Below are 23,936 nucleotides of genomic sequence, written 5' to 3'. Positions count from 1 at the left end.
ATTAATGTATATACTTATATATAAGCGTAGACATTTTAGTTAAAAAAATGAGCCAAAAACCTGGGTTGAATTATCCATGGTTCAATGTAAGTACTGTATTTTAACTCTATCAGAAATGGGGCCATCTCCCTTCTCTGAGTAGAGTGGCAAAAGGCAAGGGCTTGCTCTGTCCTGGGAACACTTAAAAGAAGGACCAACCCCCTTTACTCTCTGCTGTGGTGCTGCTTCTGATGTTTTTGACTAGATCAGAAAATGGCAGTGGTGGCAGCTCTTTGGTACTTCCCCTCAAAGGAATGTTGAGAAGAATCAGGCTTTAAAGGATTTGGATAAGACAAGTATGTATATCAGCTTCTCTGGGTTAAAATCAGGCAAAGTTATCACATTAAAGTGATATGAGCACTGGCTATATAGTCTTTAATCACTGCTAACATAGTTTCCATTTTATTTGCTTTGCCTTTTCATGCTTTTTGATATGTGTGGATTTTCTTAGTTCCCCCTGTGTCTGTTTGCCTCCCTGACACATCGCACACCCATGATCTACCATAGTTCCTTCCTCATCTATCCAGCCTTCAGGATGAGCCCAAACAATTATGCCTTCTGAATTTTTTTAAGTTCTTTCACGCCATTTTCATCTGCTTCATCCTTTACTGGCCCCCAAACCTGCCCTTGATTTATACATGAGATCAACTTAGTTGCGTATATACAGTAGTTTTCAAAACAGATGTTGTTTCCTATTCAAATTCACATATCTCGCAGCTCAGTGCAAAACAGCCCCTAATAATAATAATAATAATAATAATAATAATAATATTGTTTGTATAAGCTGAAACAGTATGCATCTTTAAAAGTATGCATCTCTCAACATGCTTTGTGACATTCTACCAGTAGCTGTAATACCTGAAGGTAAGTGTTTACAAGCTAAGCATTCAAACAATGGACACAAAAGGAACTGGAAGTACAATTACCCCACAACTGGAAGCCAATTTAAGAAATATACTCTCTAATCAACAATGACAGAACTAGATTTTTAATTAGAAATTAACATTTTGTATGTCACATACTGCAGAGTGAACCATGACAGAAATGAGTTCCCAATGGTTTATCATTTTTCTTTTATTTATAAGTAGTTAAACTTGCATAGAGGCAGTTTGCCTTGAGGGACCCTTTACATAACAGGTAGATAAATGGAAAAAAGAAAAAAGAGTAAGGCAGCCAAGATTTAAAAAAAAAAAGAAATAAGAAAAAAAGTTCTAACTTCCTTTTTTTCTTATTAGAGATCCAGCCATTGTGTTTTCAGGTCTCAGCCACTGTAATATTTTCTTCCCCTGCTTTTACCTGTTTTTTTCTTTCTACCAAAGCCATTTTTGGAAACCCATACTGGTATCTCTACAACTTTCCTTTTCAGTTCAGTTAGTAGGCCATACTCCCTCTTCTTTTCTACCTCATTTACAAAGGAACCTTCTTCCCCATCCTCATCTCCTGTAACTTTATAATACAAAAAGGACATTTCCTTCTGGATAAAAACCCTGCTTTATATTCCATATAGTATACTGGCACTGAAATAGTAATACTTACATATGATTACGATGAAATTCCATGATTTTGTCTTCTAATGCTTCTTGCTGAGGTATATACTTATTTTTAGCTAAGTGTTCACGATCAATGGTTTCATCAAAGTCCCCAATCTCAGCTAGGGAGGGAGAAAAAGATGTGCAGATTTAGACATGAGGGACTCATTGAAATTCTACTGAAATGTATAAAGTACCTTATTCCTATGCATATTTCTTACCAGCAATCTTTTCTGAGTTCAATTGGATGCACTTAGAGATTGTCTGGATTCTTATTCTCAGAGGGGTGCTAAGACATAAAACTTCTGGAAGGTGCTAGTGAGAAGCAGGCAGCAACACACTGTATTCATGATCTGGACATTTCACAGGATCCAGAAAACAGAGGCTGGATACAAGGCTAGAATGACTGATGTTAACTAGTAAGGCTAATCTCATGCTTTGATTTTAATCAATCTGTGAAGTAGGTATAGGATCTCCCATCTTCTATCTTCATAATTATAGAGTTGGAAGAGTCATCCAGTCCAACCCCCTGCCATGAAGGAACATGCAATCAAACACATCTGACAGGTGGACAAAGAAACCCCAAAGAAAGAGGCTCCACCACATTCTGAGGCAGCATGTTTCACTTTTGAACAGCTCTTACAGTTAGAAAGTTCTTCCTTAGTTTTATGTGGAATCTCTTTTCCTGTAGTCCATTTCTCCATGTCCTAGTCTCTAGAGCAGCAGAAAACAAGCTTGCTCCAGCCTCAATATGACATCCCTTCAAATATTTAAACATGTCTATATAAATATTTAAACATGGCTGTACTAGGAAGAGGAAGATGTGAAAATTGGAGGAAACAACATCAACAATCTCAGATATGCAGATGACACCATAATACTAGCATAAAATATCAGAGATATGGAAAGATTATTGAAGGAGGTCAAGACAGAAAGCGCAAAAGCTTCTGGTGCAAACTGCCTGGACAACATCTGGTCAGCTCAGCACTAGACCCAAGATATACCCACTTAAAACACTTTTTAAAAATCACCTTTTGCTTTGGATCTTCCCAGAAGATCGAGAGCCTTCCAATGTGATGCCGGGCAGTTATTTATAGTGCACCCCACTGTGTTGCCCAGCATCTAATCAACTTAATTTCTGGCTTGGTAGACATTCATATTTTACAAAAATAGAGCAAATGATAACAGACATTTGCTATGGATGAATAGAGAGATAGATTTATAGGTGATTTGATAATGTTGGTCCATCACTCTATTTTACATATTTTTCTAACTACTGTATATTGTTAATTTTGCTGGATTGGGTATGACGGTTTGTTATGAATGTTAAAAAAAATGGGTATGATGGAGCATATCATTCTTGTCAATGGTGGCTCATGAAGAAAGCTGAGAAGCACCTCCCTCACCAATCTGAGCTCCTCACGTCCCTCTGTGCACCACTGGTTGATAACAATTTTCTGTCAGGATATCACATACTGAAGTTATAGCTCCTTTATGTCAGTAATGACATGTCCTACCAATTCTGAGGCTGCCCTTTTTGATGATTGAGAAAAGCTGGCTATATCTCTTGACTCAGGGCAGGATCTGACAAACTGTAAATGAGTTCTGCCAGGAAGAGATAGGATCTTGGAAGTTCACAACACTACAGCATCCAAACAATATAGTTATTTAACTGTCCTGTATTTCTCTGGGAAAAGAATCTCATACCGCTCACCATCATTTCATCATATTTTACCAGGACTTGGGAAAGTTATTTTTAGACTACAGCTCTGCAGAATCCTTACTCAGTCATGCTTCTAGCGGATTCTGAAGATAATAAAAAAGTAACTTTTCAAAACTGTGGTGCTTAGGATCAGATTTGGAGATTATGTGATTGGAGATATCCAGTTTTAAATCTTGTATCCTAAGTTCTTTAGTATTTAACTAACAAACTTTAAATTTTAGTGAAAACTAAAAAGCTACTATACATATAACATCACTCAAGAGCAAGAAACACGGGAAATTTCTATTTCCCCCCCAATTTCCCAATAAGATTTTCTTTGTTTATTCCCTGGCAAGTAACATAGTGATAGATTCTTTGTTACAGTTTACCTAAAACCTTGTAAAGGTGATCTTTCTAAACCACTGACCAGCCTAGATTTTAAACTGCCTGGGCACCTTTTTCATGTCAATGTCAAAAATATAGGAAATCTTTGAACTGCAGCACAACCAAAGTTTCTGACATACTTTGCAAGCTTTGAATAGTACTTAACAGCATGATGCACAGTAGGAGAGTCCAGAAACTGAGATCAAAATGATCCCAAAACTTTTTTTATTGAGTCACAAAGACTATTTTAACCTCTTAAAAATGTACATAACTTTTGCCTATTACAAAAATAGATAAATCATTCATATTTCACCCTCTATGTTCCTTTTTCATAAGAAATGGAAATTATATATAACTGTGCCAGAGAGGCTTTTTTTATTGAGGTGTATGTTTTTTTAAACTTTTGCATGCTTTAAAATAATTTTATATTGTTTTAATTGTGATTATTTTAATATTTTTAAAATTGCATGGATAGATTTTAGTTGATTTTTCTGTACACCATCTTGGGGCCCACTCCAGGAGAAAGGCTGCATACTAAATAAATAAACAACACTTTGTGAGACCAATGTAACTCATATGACTTTATGTACATATTTCCCCTTTCAGATTTCAAAAGATTGTTAGAACAAACATATGCATTTTTCACTACATTTAGAGGGTGAGAGTGAAACACACACACACACACACACACGTTCAAATCCAGAGGTGTAGCTGGGGGAAAGGGAAACAAGATGAGGGCATTGCCCCCAAATAAGAATTCTACTCTCGCAAACAAAATTGCCTTTAGTCCAGATTTCTAGTATAGTGCACAATATGCGCCAGAAGGAGTAACTGCATATGCGCCTGTGGCACACATGCGCCACCACGCCACCGCGAGCATGAGCCTCATTACTTCTAATGGGGCTCAAGCAAATGCAGAATTTCTTTTACGTGGGCGGGGGTCTGGAATGGATCCCTTGCATAAAAAAAAAGGGACCACTGTATTGCAGAAAGTGAGAACTATTCACGTCTAGAACTCATATCTGCTATGCTTGCTTTCCTTTGGTACCTTTGCAGGCCCTTTTTCTTTGGAAATATGCCTAAAGTATATTTCTAAATGGTCAGCTATAGTTCTAGATAATGGTAGAGGTCTGAGGCATAATTCTAACTTGGGAGGATAAGGCACCCATTTTGCCCCCACACCTGTAACCTTGCCCTTGTTCACAGCTCATCATAGTTGAAAATGGAATAATGACTGACTTAACACAGAAATCTTACAGTCCCCCCCACCCGGTCACTACTGGGATACATGGGACATTAGTTGTTAATGAAGGGTAAACCAAGCATAAGAATACATGTGAACTGTCTCTTTTGGAAAAAAGCCACCTGTTGATAACACATACAGTTAAAGCAATCTAGATGTGATTGAACTCTAATAGAAAAGAGAAGTTTCATGATGCTTGCATTTGGGTACTGATAATATACCTGCAGTAAGGGATTCTCAGAGCTCTAGTTGAATAACTGTAAGATTAAAGTTCTCCTCTGAATTTTCCAAATGTAGTGTTGTATTTTGGAATCAGGACAGACAACAGGGTACAATATGTTCAGCTGTTTGAGATGGCATATCTACATGGCAACTGTGTTCCCTCCTTAAACTGCTTGGCTTAGAGAACTCTGACATGCATGATACCACACATCTTCTTTTTCTCTGATGTCCTTAACCCAATTCCTGAATAGCTAGCATTCCACTAGCAGAGTTACTTGCCTTAGTACAAAGTGGGGAGTGTAGCCACTTTAAAATGCCTACAAACATAAGAGGTTGTGCTTGTATGGACCTGGCTTCTATCATCTGACACCTACTGGAAAAGGTTAATGACCATGAATTCAAACAAGGACATGATTCTGTAAAAATATTCTGATGTCTACACCAAAGCACTACATCTAGGGTGGGGACTGTGTGGCCATGTAGCTTTCCTGTGGTTCTCAGGTCCCCTGGACACCCATCATTAATCCCTGAGAGTTCAATTCATCTGAAATAATTTTGGCTGGAAAACACATCTAGGGATGTAGTTTTGCACTTAATCGCTCCACCACTCCCAATTAGGCCTTCCCAGTGACTGGTGAAGGAAGAACTGAAAAGCATGTTAAAAGCAGAAAACTGTAAGGAGACAAGCTCCATGTGCAACCAGATGGTCAGTTGTTTATTTGTTTTAAAAAGCCCAACATGTTTTGGCTTCCACGAGAAAAGGCTTTCTTTAGGTGCTTTCAGCAGAAATCACTGGAGATGAGAAAACTCTTCAAAACACAAGACCACTGACTCCTGGAACATCACTTCAGGGTTGGAAAAATGGTGGCCCTTGGTCTTTTTGGCATGTCCACTCTTGTTCTAATTATCATTCAAATTTTAAATTTCTGCTCTTTCCCACCAAACAAGAATATTTTATGTATCTGTTATTAACCTATGTCTTACATACATTGGATGTACAAGAATGTTATAAGAATGAAATGGGGGGGGGGGGCTCTGACATGAAATTATATGTTGCCTTTCATAAACTATTTTATAAATGATTGAAAATCAGCTTCTACCCAGAACTCAACTGCCATCATGTTCTTCAAAAGGAGTTAAGGGATGAATAAGATTTACTTACACTGTACAATGTGTGAGATTAAGAGAGCAGCACTGGTGTCATTACAGGTTAGTCTTCCTTGTGCTAAATCCTGCTTTACCTGCAGTGCAAATAAGTACCTGAAGAGAGAGAGAGATATTCTGAAAAGCATATCACATTTGTTTGGTATGATTTATTTTTCAGTGAACCCATGCTAGGTTCCATATGTTATTTTTTGTTTCTTTGAAAAGTATTCTCTTAACATACAAAATTAGATATTCTTCTTTCATAAGGCTATTGCCACCCTGCTTCAGCTTTTCTTCATATATAAATTTACTCAGCAGCAGGTTATTTTTAGTGGAAAATCAGATGTGAAAATCTAGTGTGGATAAAACTGCAAAGAGATGCACACTGGTAACAACAATACAAATTACTAACCCATAAGGCTCGCTGGATATTACACAATAAGAAAACTCACAATATTAATGAGCATTGGTAAGCTTGTTATGAAAATACTAAGAACACTTGAAAGCAATACAAACACTACAATATGCAATTTGCACATTCATGAAGGGCTACACCTTTGATTATTAAAATTTTAGCCTTCATTACCAATCTTTTCAAAAAAGAAAACAGCATGAAAGTGAAATACACACAGAGCAAAACAAGCGCTATGGGAGGAAGGTGCTTACACATACACCACCAAACAACATTCTAGAGCCAAGATATGACAAAAATGGAGGTAGCAAAAGGAGTTTTAAGTTTGTTAAGGATTACTATGGTTACAAGGTCTTGCACTAGGACTGGAGGGGAGGGGGAAGTTCTATTTTGTGGCAATGATATCATGACCTTGCTTCAGGGTCTGCAAAATCCTGACATTGATTAATTTAGACCACCAGATATCCTGCAACCCAATATCTGGACCGTATCTCCCTTTACAAACCTATTAGGGTTTTAAGATCACCTAGGAGAGGCTCTCCTCTAGGTCCCACCACCTTCTCAGGCTAATTTGGTGGGAACAAGGGAGAGGGCCTTCTCGATGGCTGCTCCCAGACTTTCAAACTCCCTCAGAGAGGCCATAGCGTCACAGAATTATAGAGTTGGAAGAGACCACAAGGGCCATCCAGTCCAACCCCTGTCATGCAGGAAGACACAGTCAAAGCACTCTGATAAATAGCCATCCAGCTTCTGTTTAAAAACCTCCAAAGAAGGAGTCTCCAACACACTCCAAGGGAGCATGTTTCATTGTCAGCTCTTACCAAAAGGAAATTCTGTCTAATATTTAGGTGGAATCTCTTTTCCTGTCGCTTGAATCCACTGCTCCATGTCCTAGTCTCTGGAGTAGCAGAAAACAAGCTTGCTCCACCTTCAATATGACATCCCTTCAAATATTTAAACATGGCTATCATGTCATCTCTTAACCTCCGCTTCCCCAGACTAAACATACCCAGCTTTCCAAGCCATTCCTGACAGGGCATGGTTTCCAGACCTTTCACCATTTTGGTCACCCTCCTCTGGACACATTCTAGCTTGTCAATATTGCTCTTGAACTGTGGTGCCCAGAACTGGACACAGTATTTCAACTGAGGTCTGATTTAAGCAGACTAGACTGATACTATTATTTCCCTTTATCTAGACACTATACTTTTATTGATGTAGCCTAGGATTGGCCTAGTCCTAATCTCTGGAGCAGCAGAAAACAAGTTTACTCCATTCTCAATATGACATCCCTTCAAATATTTAAACAGGGCCATCATGTCACCTATTAACTTCTATTCTCCAGACTAAACATATGGGATGGTCCCATCCTGCTCTTCTTTCAGCAGCAGGTTAAAACATTTTTGTGCCACCAGGCCTTTACAGACTGTTGAGGTTGGGCTTCTAATGTTATTTGGTGATGGTTTTGAAGTTTTTAATGGTCTGTATATAGGGATTTTTAATTGTTATTGTCTTTAATGCATGTCAGTATTTTTAATTTTTTTTAATATGATTGTTTCATTATATATTTTAACCTTTATTCAAAACTTTCATTTAACTGTATATTTTAAGGTTTCATTTAACCTTTGTGGTGTTTTTAATCTGCACGATTTTTAAAAAATAAATATTTAATTAAAAAAAATAATCTGTATTGTTTTAAAATGATGTTAGTCACCTTGAGTTTCATTCTTGGGAGAAAGGTGAGATATAAATGAATAAAATAATATTTATAGAACCCATCCCCACCACCTCCCTGCCATGGTCTGTTTTATTTTGTAATTCAACAGCAATTCTACATGGTTACATCTTGTCTATGTCCCTTCAATGAAGTCCATTAATGAAAATATGAAAATGGAGGTCAACACTAACCTTGTTAGCTCCTCTTGTAGCTGAGCGTGGTCAGGTGGGAAGAATTTCACCACAAATTTTAGAATAACATGCTTAGGTCCTAAGAAAGAGAAAGGAATAAAAAACTATTTTAAATATTCTTAATTAAACACCTGCATATGATCACATATAAATAGTGTAGAAGAAATGGCTACTCCACACTTCACTGCTTTGAAGGTTGCAGAAAATCCTTTTACCACAGTGCTTTTCATACAACACAGGAAGATCTCTCAGTATTCAGACAGGAACATATTCAGCATTGACTATCAATATTTTTTACTAGATTTTATTTCTAAATTAAATTAACATCCATTCTCATTGAGCAGCATGGCAATATTTTGTTTTCCAAAATGCTCTAGGCTGCACTCTTAAACAGAAGCAAGAGAAAATCATTTCCTCTGACGGCAAGTAAATCTAATTACAGGCTAAATGTTTAGGGCAATGATGTTATTCTATCAAATTGGCATATGTTCTTGTTTTCCCATCCTTTGCAAGAAGCAGATGAACCAATTCATATTCATATAAGCCTTACTGAGTTCAGTCACCTTAAAACCCACAATGAACTACTGGTACTTATTACCTAAATGGTTCTCCAAGGTTCTGAATTTTGTCTGCTTTACCTCTGTTCACTATGCTTCAACATCAGTACCAACTATCAATGCCACCCCCCCCCAAAAAAAAACTGCAGAAACCTGAGAAACGTGAGCATCTATTTACTAAAGTACTAATCATAATATTGCTTTTTAAAAAGGAAACTGCAAGCTCTCTGCATGCATCTTAAAACCATGTCTTGGGAATAATTAAAAACAATAACAGCAGTAATTCTTCTTCCTAAAGCAGGCAGACTGCTGAATAAGTGGGAAAGGACTCAGCACTCATGCTGAGCATCTTCAGATACCCCACATGCACTGTGAATAGTACACTAGGGAACTTTCAACCCATCTAGGTCTTAGAGCATGGTAGGGTGTGGAGATAGTCCCCACTTTCCTTTAAGCCTGGGGTATCTTGAAATCCCAAGGAGAGGTTCACTCTGCAATCTGGGAAAGCATTACACAATGTATTATTAACTGGTAGTGCCCTGGACTTCGATACTGTAGAATGAAAATAGAAGATACCTGCTAGAAACAAAAAAGCCCTTCTTCACTATATGTAAACTATTGGATGGTGGTGGTGGAATTAGCATATATTTTTTCTGATAAGGTAGGCCCTTTACAGACCGGCGAAAAGTGCCAGCCTGTGGGTGGGGTGACGGCCCCTCATCATGCTGCCCAGGTGCCATCTTGGCGTGCACTCATTCAGACGGCGTGCACCATGATGATGCCCCTTTGGTGCAGCACTGCGCCAAAGGGGTATCATCCAGCCACATGGCAGTGGCTGTGACACTCCTTCGAGGGCAAAAAAAGGAGTCATTTTTCCGGCTCCTTTTCATGCTCTACAGAGGCTGGAATGGTGCCACAGTGTGTGCTTGCTGCAGCACCAATCCGGGGCAGAAAGGGGCGGCGTCTCGCCACCCCTTCCTGCCCATCTCTAGAGCTCTATAATTCACTAATACAGAACCAGCATGGTGTAGTTGTTTGAGCATTGGACTACACTTCTGGAGATGAGGGTTCAAATCCCTGTTCAGCCAGGGAAATCCAGTGGGTGACCTTGGACAAGTCATACCATCTCAGCCTCAGAGGAAAGTAAAGGCACACCCCTTCTGAACAAATCTTGTCAAGAATATCCTGTTATAGCTTCACCTTAGGTTTGTCATAAATAAGAAACTACTTGAAGGCACACAATAATCCACTAATGCAGGGAACTATATGTATATACATGCCACCACCTGAAACAAATTCAACCGTCATCTCTGAAGATAAGCTTGTAAGACTAGAGTAGTAAACTGCCACATGACATAGGCGATTATCACAAGGAAGGCAAGTATCCTTCTCCCATAGTTAAACCATGTTAATCGCATGATCAGGAGAAAGATTATTACGTCCCCACTTGCTTATCACATTCTACTCCGTAAACAGTAATGGACCTGTCATTTGGTATTAACAGAAACTCTATATGATAGGTCTATTACTGTTTATGGATGGGAGAAGAACAAGATAAGTGAGCACGGGTGTGATAATCTTTCCTCACACCATGCAATTAACATGTTTTAACAATGGGAGGACTCTTGCCTCTTCCATGTGACAGTCTGCATTCTTTCAGGCTTCTCCCAACCCTTGTATTTTGGTGCTTTGCTCACAAAGAGAGAGTAAGCACCACTCACTTCCCCACCATTCATCCTACCTCACAGCATTCACTCAGGAGTAAGCAAATAATGTTATTGTTGCAACATTTTCTATATTTAAATTTACAGATAAAGAATTTTAACCAGGAGAAATGAAACATTCACACCAAGATGTTTTGTGAAAGCACCCAGAAACTTGCCAGTAGTTGTCAGACATGAATGTGAATAAAGAGTTTATTGGCTGTAATTTGAAAAAATTCTGCAGGAAAGGAACTATACCAATTAATATATTGAGAACAAAACAATGCACAATTTGAGAAGGAAGCAAGACTGACCTGCTGCAAATCAAATAAACTATGGTCTGAACTGGAACACACCTGCTCTAATTGATGTGGCAATCAATGAAATTGCACCCTCCTTCCCTGCTTACCTGACCCATCTCTCCTGCCTCCAAAATCCATGGACATTTGCACAAGTGTGCAACCTCCAAATGGGGCCTTTATACAGAAGAGTGAACATGTGTGCACCTGCTGCCCATGGTCAACATCTCAAATAAAATCCTGGAACTGTGATCAGGACATATGTGGATCAGATGCTACAAATACAGCCCCTTTTAGAAAGTTATCATATGGTCATCCAGGGAGGTAAGACAAGCATACCAAGGTAGGTAAGAGCATGCCCTTCTTTCAGGACAGGTACTGTGTGAACTTAGCCCCCCTTTTTTAATTCTAAGAAAATTGTCTATACATACTTCTGATTTGTTTCACAATTGGTTTCAAAAGATCCAGCCACACCTGAAAAACAAAACAAAACAAACCACCATCATCACCATCACCAGCATCATTATCATCATCCATGCAAATGTAACAATAAATACAGCTATGCAATGTAGACCACAACTGAATTACTCAACACATGCAGGACCTTCCACCACCCAGGTATCTACCACATTTTATACCCTAATGTTCCTGATTCTTTGCCAAAAGAAAGTGAGTTCCTAAAGTGTCATTATGTCTCAACCCCAGGACTTTAATGGTGACTGTATGGTCCAGAATACTCTGGGACTAGTGCTGCCCCGACATCCCCTGTTACCTGGCACTCCAGAACAAAAGCAGGTGGCTGTTTGGATGCATATCCTCCTATACTGCCTGCTGCAGAGGCAAAAAAATGAGCTCAGCATCAAACACATGGCTGAGTGTCTTGTTCTATCTCAGAAGGAATGACTCATGGCGATGGGCAGCAGAGGGGGACATGTTGTAAACAGCTGGCCACTGTCACTCCAGAGGATTCCCAAAGAACCAGAGCAAAAGGTTTGCATCAGAACCAGGAATTGGGCCCTGAACTGTCCTGATTACTTGTCGTAGGATGGAGGGGAAGGTATGGTATTTGGCCCATACAGACATGGCCCCTGATGCATAACAAAAAGATATTCAAAATGTGAAATATAAAAACACAGCCGAATATCAACTAAGAGTGGACTGATCAGCCATATAAAGTGACAAACCCACTTTGAAATGGTTTGGTTTAGAATGATAGCTGCTTTCCATTAGCTTCATTCTGCACTAATTGGATTATCTTGGAATGTAGAAATTACACAGAAGATTTGCAAATCCAGTGGGGGAAATCATGGTAGTGTTAGAGGCCAGAGAGGTGACATGGGAGAGGGACAATCGCTTGATTTTCTCATATAATCTTGGGGCCTGTGCCTGACTATGTGGTTTACAAGCCAGGAGGTCAAAGACATCACCTACAGAGTAAAGAGTTGGTTCTCCTGATTCAGGAGGTGAGCAAAGGACTATACCTTTCAACATGGATAATAAGGTTATCAGTGATTACAGATATGTGCCATCTCAAGATGCCATACCAACTTAATTCTATAAATGTGCTTAGGACTGCATTGTCATTAACTTGCCATGTAAACATTAGTGAATATACAAAAAATAATGATAAACATATTTACAGTCACATTCAGCTATGCCTGCATGCAATGCAATCCTATGCATATTCAGAACTCTCACAAAATTCAGTGTACCTTCTTCCAAGACAAAAGGGTACAGGATTGTTTGCTTAAGTGAGCATACTGAAAGGGAGGGAGGGAGGAAAGGTTGTGAAGTTTGTTTCATACAAAAAGAAACTCATTTTTCTACTGGAGGTCAAAACACTTGTTTTAAAGAAGGAACACAGTTATAAATTAAACTTGATCTTGAGGAGATTTTAATTAGCAGAGATAGAAACATGACCTTGCTATACGTGTCACAATTGAAAATAAAAAGTTAGGTGTGTGGGTTGGTATGCCTGAGAGAGAGAGTTAAATTATTTTCTTTCAGTACTCCCCCCCCCCCCCCCCGGCAATATGTTTTCAACATTACATTGCTGAAGAGCTAAAACAGCACAAAGCAATAATGACACTTTATAAATCATTTGTAAAATTATAAATCATTCCTCCATGACAGGTATGAAAAGCAAATGTTAAAAAACTGTATTTGAATAGCTAACAAAAAACTTTGACAATTTATGTATTATTGAAATATGGGAAAATAAAGAGTTTTTCAATTATTATTTTTTAATGGGTCTTGATGTTTCTTGGCATTCTGTTCTCTGCGTCTTGTTTTTGAACTTCACATTTGGCACAATGAAGAACATGAACACTGCCAAATTTCCAAAGATATAACTAAGCTACAAATGCTTGGGCACCCTGCAAAAGACTAGATGGCCCTATACTGTTATTTTTGGCATCTTAAGAGCGTAACATGCAGCTCTACCCAGAATCTCCTCAATAGTGCTGCCTGATTTTAACCTAGTCAAAGGTGAATATATGAATTTATTGCCAAGCTACAAAAGAATGTCCACTGTTTCTCAGCAATGCTCTGCTAGCAGAGAGAAACTAAAGGGTGGATGACAACCAAGGTCATATACTGGGATGTAATTTGGACAAAAGACATTTCATACTATATGGAGACTATTCAATCCATAGCGTGGCAAGTATTTATCAAGGCCAAAGTTTATGGCTCATATAGACAAAGTGAAATTTTCTTTCTCTTTCATTCAGAACACACTGCAGAAATAATCCAGTTTGAGACTGCTTTAATTGCCCTGGCTCATCGCTAGGGAATCCTGGGAACTGTAGTTTATTGTGGCACCAGAGCTCTCTGGCAGAGAAAGCTAAATGTCTCAAAAATTCCCCAGTACTGAGTCAGTTAAAGCGGTCTCAAACTAGATTATTTCTGGATTATTTCTGCAGTGTGTTTTGGGTCCATCTTTCTCTCTCTCTCTCTCTCTGCCACTTGTAGGTTTTAAGCTTTTTTTCAATTTATGGGATTCTATGTGTATGTATAGATATTGTGTTGATGCTGAATATTTCTTGAGGTGGAAAGAAATGAATGGGAAATTGCAGCTACACAGTATCATATACAGGTGGGGACAGCCAGTGTGGTATAGTGTGGTTTGAGTGTTGGATTATGACTCTGGAGACCAGGGTTCGATTTCTAGTCCAGCCATAAAACCCACTGGGTAGCCTTGGGTGAGTCACATGCTCTCAGCTTTAGAGGAAGGCAATGGCAAACCTCCTCTGAACAAACTGGCCAAGAAAACCCCATGATAGGTTCGACTTCGGGTCACTTGAAGACACATAACAACAAATATAGATGATACGATCGTGTGTACTTCTGAAACGTACAAAAGTATGTACATGTAAGTCTATTATTAAGTTATAACTTCTAGTTTCACTTAGCAAAATAAAACTGAGAAAAATTTTATATGTAACTGGCTAGCAACTTCTCCCAATATTTTCAAAATACAAGAGAAAGGGAAATTGTCATGAAAAAAAGCATAGAAAAATTAACGATGCTTCACATACCGTAATCTTTTTATGATCCAAAAATTCAAGGCCAAAATAGTCACCTTCAACGAGGTTCAGATGATTGCAGACTGCATCTAGCAAAACCTTCCCCGGAGCTCTTTGCTGTAATACAAACAACAAAAGGTTGTTCACCTTAGTTAATACACAAGACCCATTAAAATAAAAACTCTTTATAAATCCAAGCCATCTTGTGATCTACTCCACATACAAATAAGGGCATAGTACAATGAATAATTAATCACATTCTCATAGAAAACCAAAGTAATAGCCCCATTTGAATGTCAAGGTTTTGAATTCAGTTTTAGAAGATGCATGCTTCATTATTTCAAACGTTCTTCCCTGCCTAAAGATAGCTTGCTTTCTTAGACCCAATTATAAGAGTGGGAGTGGACTCTTTATATTTAGTTTAGTCCATATTTAGTTTTTTGAGTAGCCAAAATAAGATGGAAATTGACTAGACATGGGATCTTAAGTATTATCGTAATTTTTCTTCTCAGGACAAGCAGAACAAGAGTAAATTATGCCCAAAAAAAGGGATGCTGGTGGTGAACAAGTACAACTGTCAATATCAGTCTTATCTGTGTCTACATATCTTTACTTCAGCCACTTGGTTATCAGAAATATTTTTCCAACTCTGAGCCTAAGCATAAATTACATTTAAAACAACAATACCAGGACTCAAATTAGTCTTTAACTACATTCCTAAAGACATTTCCTTTATTTGGTGGACAGAGAAGTCATAGCAAATGGAAAGAATTTGTTGATGAGGAGAGAAATAAAATATTTTGTACCAACACCATTATGGAAATAAATAACTTTGTTTCATTACATTCTTGTAAAGGTATTTTAATGTTATTCCAATTGTCACAAATGAAGTTATTACCTGAGAAATGTCTATGAATTAAGAAGCAGTCTTACATGCACAGTGACCAGAGAGTAAATCCCATTCAGTGAGATTATTCTGGAACAGACATGTATAGGATCACACCTTTCCTGTCTTTTGAACTGGGTTTAGAATGTGCAATCTTTATATACATATTTAGATTTTGTGGCAAAACCTGAATGGATGTGGATATTTGTGGATAATTTGTGATAGCCTTTAGGGTTGAATGGCAGGGTATAAATACTAGAGTAAATAAATAAATAATTCAGAAGTACACCACATTGTGTTCAGTTAGGGTCTAGGAATGTCACCTAAAGTATATAATCCATGTTCTTTACGTCTGCTAGTCATTTCCACTAGGACCAGTTTTCCACACCCCATCCCAAAGTCCACTTGGAACAAGTACTTTATGATTATTCTGCTTTCACTAGAGAATGGACTCTGTTAACATTTGTCTGATTCTATTGAAACATTCCCAAAATGTTTTTGAGCTTTCCTGGTGGCCATTTTGAAGCATAAACAAACAAACAAATAAAAAAATGGGTGTGGGTATGCGTGGAGAAATTTTGCAAGAAGTTTTTTTGATCCGAGGGGCCACCAAAATTGGAAATTCTCTCTACCTCCCCTAGAGGGCATTTTGGAACAAAAAATATTTTTGTGAACCCTCCCCCCCTTTTTTTTTATGCCTGAGGTCATATAAAACATCTCAGGAGGGGGCACACAGGACACATTCCCAACCCCTGTTGTAAGCAAATAACCCTGTCCTCTGCTCTTTTTGCTTGCTTCTCAAGGCCACCTTTCCTTAAAAGCAGCAGAATGCAAAGTTAGGAGAGCATTCTCCTGAACCTGGTTTTGTGATAAGCTCTCTGGGAAAGCCTTTTCCCCTGCAAAAGCTCAAAAAAACCTGGCTAATTGCAAAGTGAACTGAGGAAAGTTTGCCCACCATGAATGGTTCTCACATTGCAAAAAGGCAAAAGTGATGGGAAAATATCATAATCAATTAATAAGGATGCATCTGCACTGCAGAAATAATCCACTTTGACATCACTTTAATTGCTATGGCTCAATGCTATGGAATTCTGGGAATTGTTGTGGCACCCCAGAGCTCTGTCTGAGAAGGCTAAATGTCTCAAAAAACTACAATTCCCAGAATTCCATAGCATATAGCCATGGCAGTTAAAGCACTGTCAAATTGGATTTCTTCTGCAGTGCAGATGCAGCCTAAGTGACAAACATAATAGTGCCTGAAACACTGGCAACAGGAGGCAGGCTGGCTTGCTTATCTAATAGCAAGGCTGGCCCTTGTGGAAAAGGCACAACAGTAACCACTATAATACTCAGCAAGAAAAGATAAATTGGTGTTTGTGTAACTCAACAGACATTAAACTTGCTAAGCTCCAGGAAGGCACTTATAGAATTTTACCCAGCCCATTTTAAAAATTGGATTCTTTCCCCCCGAGGCTAATTTCATAATGGCCATATACAAATTAAACAAAGGCCTGGCGTTATTGTTTCTCTCCCAATATTTCTTGCATGTACTGAATAAAGTGTGTCCCCTTGGCCTCCAAGCAACTCAGAAACACAGTATGTCCCTTGTTTCTTCACAGGGACTGAAGCGAGGTTCAGAATGCTCATTAAAAATACTTCAGATTGAATTTCATAGGCCACAACTTCTGGAGAGCAATATAATAGTGCCATTCAGATTAGCTTAGCTATGCAGCGAACACTGTGTAATGAGGTGCCCCCTCCTCCATTCTGCCCCCAAGATGTGCCTCCAGTGCTGGATGGGAGAAACATTCCACCTTTATTGCTATGGATTTATTTTATAGATAGTTTATAGCTTGACAAGATGTTCATAAATAATATCAGTAGATTTTAGTCTCAGCCTACCTCCCCCCACCTCCAGGCCTTTCTTCCTTTTCCTGATTCCATTCTGAAACTAGATTTTACAGAAAATCATAATGACAGACTAATTAAATTATCAATACCAAGCAGCAGAGCATTCACACCAGAGCCCAGGGCTAATGCCAGACATTATATGTTTGCCTGGTTCCTACTGATAGCTGCTACCACAAGCTTCTTCCTCTTTTATTCCCTGTCTCCTCCCACCATAAAATCTAGTAACTTAAAGCACTGCCCTGTGACACTTTCCTTCAAATAGCAGCTAATAAACTGGCAACCATTCTTCTGTCAGGAGATGCAATCCCACATGGGTGTAGCTGGTGGGGTGGAAGTCAGGGTGGATGAAGTCAGAACCAAAAATTGTTCTTTTACCTCTTTATTTTGCCAGTATCTTTTTCCTTTGCCTCATTCTTCTGGCAATCCTGAAAGATAACTAGCAGAACACTTCTGAAATTAATTCAAGGACTACATGTAACCTTAGAGCTACAGGTTCTCTACTGCTGAACCAGAGATTTGACATCTTGTCTAGAGATGTAAAATTTCTGGATATTGTGATATATTGCGGGCAAGGAGTCTTTTCCATTTTTTTCTTAAAAAGAAAGAAAGAAAGAAAGAAAGAAAGAAAGAAAGAAAGAAAGATAAAGGAACAGGTAAGTTTTAAAAATGCAGCTTAACACTATTAAAGCCTGGCTTTGGTAGAGAACATGTTGGATATCATTCAGACTGCTCACACCAGAACCAAAGTTTGGGATGTGCATTGCCTGAACAGGACAATACCAGAATAGGGGTGAGTGTGAGCATGGGAGAAACAGGACTTTTGGCCGGTACAGACAAGACCCTAGTCCCAGTCAACCTATTTGTCTCTTCCGTCAAATGACTGTGGCTCACCTCAAATGGTGTGTTTACTCTTCTACAAAATGGGAATCAGTGGACTGCCTTGTATTGCTGAAGGATAAAGGGGTCAGAAAGAGGCAAGATGGAAACTATAATGGACCCCGAGGAACAATCAGCTAAAACGATGGAGACTTGAAACTGGCATATTTTAAAATACAGGTTGCTACTAAGGATGCAATAAACCAAAGTAATGTCTCAGAAAAAGAGAGTTAAGTAGTTGATTAATTTCTTAACAGATTTATTAAGGCTAATTTAGATATTAACAGAGCCAAATCTAAAATCCACGTAGATCAGCTGCAAATACTCAGAGAAAGGGCACACTTTGCTGTGAAGTAGTGGAAGCTAAGAGGGTGCCAGAGTTTCAAATAATTCAATTTTTTTTTAACCACAGCTCCCAGAATCCTACAGCTAGCCAAGCAGCTTGGAAGATTTGGGGCATTGTTGTCAAAAAAGGTAACTATTCCAAAATCTGGAAGGGAGTCTTCACCTTTTCCTCCCCTCTGATGCTTTTTTTTTTAAAGTTACAGTGCTGAATGAGCTCTCTCACACAAGAAAAATCAGTTGAAGTAAAGCAGTTAAGGTGGAGTAGTAGTGGCAAGCAGGGGACAGATTATGCTTCCTGACTTTGTGCTTCCCTACAGTGAAATAAACGTTGCAGGTGTTTACTGCCTAGTTTGGCCCTTAGCTCTAATAGGGAACAAGAGGCAAGATGCCGCTTGCCAGTGTTGCTGACTAGAGCTGTTGTTATTTCCACAGAAAGCTCCATTGTAAAAGCCGAGGAAGCTCTTTCCCCTATAAGGCATAGCTAGCCAGAGTGACTCACATGCATATTAAACTGCTGAGGCAATAAAGATGTTTCTGAATGAATGTACGAGCTTCTGACATCACTTGTAGGATAAGCTGCCATTTAAGAACCAAGAGAATCCCTTGCACTGCCTCTCCACAGCTTTTGGGGTAAAAACATCATACAGCAGTCAAGTTCACATGTCATGACAACTCAGTGTTCTTATGGAACAGCTCCTTATGCTTCACAAGCAGTGTGCTGGTGCATGCTGACCAGCTGCTACTTCCTGCTTTGGAAGTGGCCAAAGAAGCTAAAGATCAGTCTATGGTAATGTTAGCAAGATGTCTGAATCCTCCGGAATCTGATATTCCTTCAAAATGCGCTCCCTCTACGTGAGAGAAGAATATACTTATACAGTGCTACCTCGGGTTACGAATTTAATTCGTTCCGCGGCGCCGTTCATAACCCGATACATTTCGCAACCCGAAAAGGCGCTGGGAAGCCGCTAGCCGCGGCTTCCAATTTGAATTTCGCGCCGAAATTAATTTCGTAACCCGAAAAATCTTTCGTAACCCGGAACAGTTTTTTCCAATGTAACTTTTTCGTACCCCGGAAATTTCGTAACGCGGTGAATTCGTATCCCGGGGTACCACTGTACTTAATAGCAGAGGCAGAATTTCCTTTCATCAGTAGGCCTCTTCTGCTTCACACTATGATATTCTGGAGGATTCCCGACTATTGCAAGATGGATCTTACAGGCCCCTGTGTGCGAACATTTAAATTGTGGTCTTTAAGTTTATATAATAAATCCCAACATATACACCAGCATTACAGATTCCCTGAGCACAGTTACCTGCTCACTTGACTTAACAAAAATTTCTGTGTAACCGGAAAGTTTGTAAATACTATCAAGAACAGAATCTTTTTCACAGACCTGACAAGAACTTTCTATTGCATATGGTGAAGCAGATAATTATACAGTGCGCCCATGTCATACGCGGGTGCATTATAAGCTACTTTCAACATACGCTGAAAGCAGCGCCGCTTCTTCAGGAAGAAACACTGCCATGTGTGCCTGTGGCACATATGTGCCACAGGCACTGCACACCACTGCAAGCACAAGCCCCATTACTTGTAATGGGGCTCCAGCATACGCATTTTTTGTTTTACGCAGGGGGAGGTCTGGAACAGATCCCCCGTGTAATACAAGGGCGCACTGTACCTAACTAGACAGAGTCACAGATCTCATCCCTCTGCATTAATATTTAGAGGAGAACAAAGGGCTGCAGGACAGAGGGATCTGTCTTTGACAATGCTACTAGAAAGGGTCATAAACTGTACAGTCATTTCCATTTTGTATGGCTCACCAAAGTGGCATGACTAATATGTGCCAGCCATTTCCTTTCCTTGAGCATGCTGTGGCCTTTTTAATGATGTGCAAATGAACTCTTGGTAGTAGGCAGAATAATCAGAACATCCATGACTAATAGTTTTCAAACAGCATCTAACAGTTACATACTTTGATAGAACCCATGAACAATTATTGGTAAAAAGTACTGCTATGATTTCTTTTACATCCCTTAAATCAGGCTAACAAAGGGTGGCCCGTGGGCTGCATGTGGCTCTTACGTCCCCTAATAGTGGTCTCTTGATCTTCCGAAAGCCCCCAGAGCCCCCCAATTTTCCCCCAAGATGATTATCAGTTGACCTTTGGCCCCAAAGCCAGCTCCAAGCTGCCAAAACAATCCCCAAATATAGTGATTTGCTCCCCCCAACTCCTTGAGGCCCCCAACCCCCAAATGGGGAAAATCAGCTAAAATGGCAGCCAGAAGATGTTGCATCATTTTTAGCATGCCAAAATGTGTCTGTGCACCCTGCTGCATGGGAACAAGGGCTGGCCTCTACTTCCTTCACTGTTTTCTACCTTCAACATAGATAATTTATCACTATTTACATATAGATTAGCTGTGTTTACAACAGCTGTTAGAAAAACATAACTTGTCTTATTAGCTTTATATAAGACTATTTCTCTACTCACATCTCATCTATCATCTTGCATAGTACCTTCCAAATTGCACAAACCCTACAACTTACATCTACAAATCATTTACAGTGGATCCTTGGTATATGCTGGGGTTTGCTTCTAGGACCCCCACGGATACCAAAATCTGTGAATGCTCAAGTTCCATTATACACAATGGCTTAGTAAGATGGTGTTTCTTATATAACATGGGAAAATCAAGGCTTGCCTTTTGGAATTTATATGCTTTATTAAATATTTTCAAACTCTGGATGCTTGAATTTGTGGATATGGAGGGCTAATTGTTGTTACAATTCTATTCTGTCTTTTCTTCAATGAGACCAAGGGAGTGTGCATGGTTTTCTACTTCATCCTCACAACTACTTTCTGAGGTAGCTAAGTCTAATAGAAAGTGACTGATCTATGGTCATCCAGTGAGTTTCATGGCTCTGTGGGAACATGAGTTTCCTAGTCCAATATTTTACTCACTGTATTTCTGTAGATGTCACAATAATTGTTGATTCTCAAGTGCTGCCTGTTTATTCTGATTATGAGTGTTGGTCTAATTCTGGGTAATGTTTCAAAACTGATCAATAATCAGGCTAGCTCTGCAGTTTATTGAAACCAGCACTATGATGGACTTTCTCAAGCAACATCATATCTGGGGCCTCAAATACAGAGCTCAGAAACATTATTTTTCTGGACTGTAATTCCCAGAATCTCCCAGCCAACATCTACCCAGCTACATGGAGTTGTAGCTCCAAAAAGTAACTTTTGAAAACTTTGTATAAAAGCAAGCACAAAGCAATACATAAAAGGTATTGATGGAGTCCATACTAATCAAGGCTAATTCAGATGTTACCTGTACAGCACAGGAATTAGTTATGCATAAATGGATTCCAGAGCACAACTACTGGTAATTATGTATATTAGCCAGTGTGGTGTGGTGCTTTGAGTGTGATATTATAGACTTCAAATTCCCACTTGGCCATGGAAACCCATTAGGTGACCTTGGGCAGGTCAGACACTTTAAACCTCAGAAAAAGGCAAAGTAAAAACTCCTCTGAGCAAATCTTGCCAAGAAAACCCCATGATAGGTTCACCTTAAGGTCACCATAAGTCAGAAATGACTTGAAGGCATACAACAGCAACAAATAAGAAAGAACAGGACAGAACGTGTTCAGGAAACCCATGAATTCTGTCTTTCATGGATGTTGTGACTAGTGGTATGAGACGGATGTGCATCAATCAATCACTTAAAATGATTCCTGCTTAGAAGTAGTATCAAGGTGGTCTTGTGTCCACCTATGTGCAAATGGATGGATGCTGTTTAGACAATATATCAGTCTGTTCTCATCTGTAATAAGGCAAACTAACACCTAGCAATATAGAATTGAGGGAGGTGGAACAAACTCTGTTCACATTTATAACCCTTAGGCTTTGCTTTGTCATAGAGCCTAGTATCTCATACCAGAAGTTCCAAATTAGTTGGCTGCCACTCACAGGCTCTTTGTTAATTGCTTGCCAAGCTATCGGCCTTAAGGAAATTGGGGTGGGGGCGTGGAGAGGATCTCTGTCTGAGATAACAAATGCAAAGTTGAATGAAATCATTCAAGACACATCTGAAAACCAGAGGCTTTTAAAAAAACATGCAAGAAACTGAAAACAAATACAATTGGCAGTGCTGTCAAGTCGATCCCTGAAAGCTGCCACATTTCCAGCTCAATTCAAAGGTCTCAACTCTCTATTCTACAGGGCCAGTAGGGATTATTCAATAAGCTGACAAACATCTGTCAAGTTCCATGTGCTTCAGGACTTGGCCAATTGTCTCTAGTCTCCCTCTACATCTGTGCGAAATTCTTTCTGGCCCACGATGTCTGATGCACTTAACATAGCAATTGATTCCGTTAAAACTCTCTATTGCCTTCTGGATATCATACACTGCTTTTCCTCTTCTCCCAGAAAAAAAAATATGCTGCTGCCACAGAGAACTCAGCCTTCTGTATTCAACCTGGCAACCTTACTATCTGTACTGACAGCAGTTTGCTTTCTTCTTTCAGTTCTGCCAACAGAAAGGCTGCAAGGTTAAAAGAATGAGTGTGTTTTGGTTCTTATCATGACCATTCTCCCTAAGAATAGCTGATATTCCTGTTCTCTGTGAATCTGTATCACTCTAGCTTCCAACTCACTCCTTCCGCTGATCAGAACAGTAATGAACTAGATGAGGGCAAAGAAATTGAAACTTATTCCAGACAAGACAGTGGTGCTCCTGGTCAGTCAAAAGGCAGTAATTGACAGGTACTGCTTCTTAAAGACAAAATGGCGGAAATAGCAGACATTGGAAAGTTATTGTCTCCAACACCCCCCACCCCCACTCCCTGGCCCTCTCAGCATGGTTCCATCTATGGTGGCTGGTTGATTCTAGGATCTGCATTCAAAAAACTAACTTCCCTAGCACTGGAAGAACTGCAAAATGGCTCCTTTAAGTCCTCCCCACCTCCATGGCTAGTCTGATTTGTAAGCTAGCTGGACTGGCTAGCTTAAAAATCAAATTTCTAATCATCAGATCTACACCACTATACGTTTTCATGTAAAATGAGATTTAAAAAAAAAGCCCTCAAGGAATCTAGGAAGCAAATTACAGTCCACTGGTTTTACTACCATTCGCTTTTTAAATCACCCTTGCTCTGGCCTACTTCCAGTCTGGCTCCATTGACACTTGCAAATGAAGACACAACTGGCTGAGTGATTGGGCAGCCAGCAAAGCTTG

The 23,936-nt window shown here is 39.3% G+C and overlaps 1 protein-coding gene across 7 annotated transcripts in view; it reads right to left on the bottom strand.

The window, feature by feature from the left end:
* LOC149319171 (FERM, ARHGEF and pleckstrin domain-containing protein 1) overlaps positions 1 to 23,936 on the bottom strand; it is a 233,301-nt gene that overhangs the window by 91,071 nt on the left and 118,294 nt on the right. For all 7 annotated transcript variants that reach the window (XR_016280156.1, XM_089511190.1, XM_089511188.1 and 4 more), the window contains exons 3-7: positions 14,681 to 14,785; positions 11,576 to 11,618; positions 8,586 to 8,664; positions 6,282 to 6,379; positions 1,576 to 1,690 (exon numbers count right to left, since the gene is read on the bottom strand). Coding sequence is in view for 6 of the 7 variants with exons in the window: in XM_089511190.1 (XP_089367316.1) it covers positions 1,576 to 1,690; positions 6,282 to 6,379; positions 8,586 to 8,664; positions 11,576 to 11,618; positions 14,681 to 14,785 (440 nt within the window). In the remaining variant the exon portion in view is untranslated. The remainder of the gene's footprint in view (positions 1 to 1,575; positions 1,691 to 6,281; positions 6,380 to 8,585; positions 8,665 to 11,575; positions 11,619 to 14,680; positions 14,786 to 23,936) is intronic.

This window comes from Sceloporus occidentalis, unplaced genomic scaffold (genome assembly GCF_023333645.1).
Source record: "Sceloporus occidentalis isolate IW3139 unplaced genomic scaffold, rSceOcc1.0.p SCAF_2, whole genome shotgun sequence".
Taxonomy (NCBI): Eukaryota; Metazoa; Chordata; class Lepidosauria; order Squamata; family Phrynosomatidae; genus Sceloporus; species Sceloporus occidentalis.
Note: the sequence above shows the minus strand (reverse complement) of the source record. Positions and strands in the feature narration are given on the sequence as shown.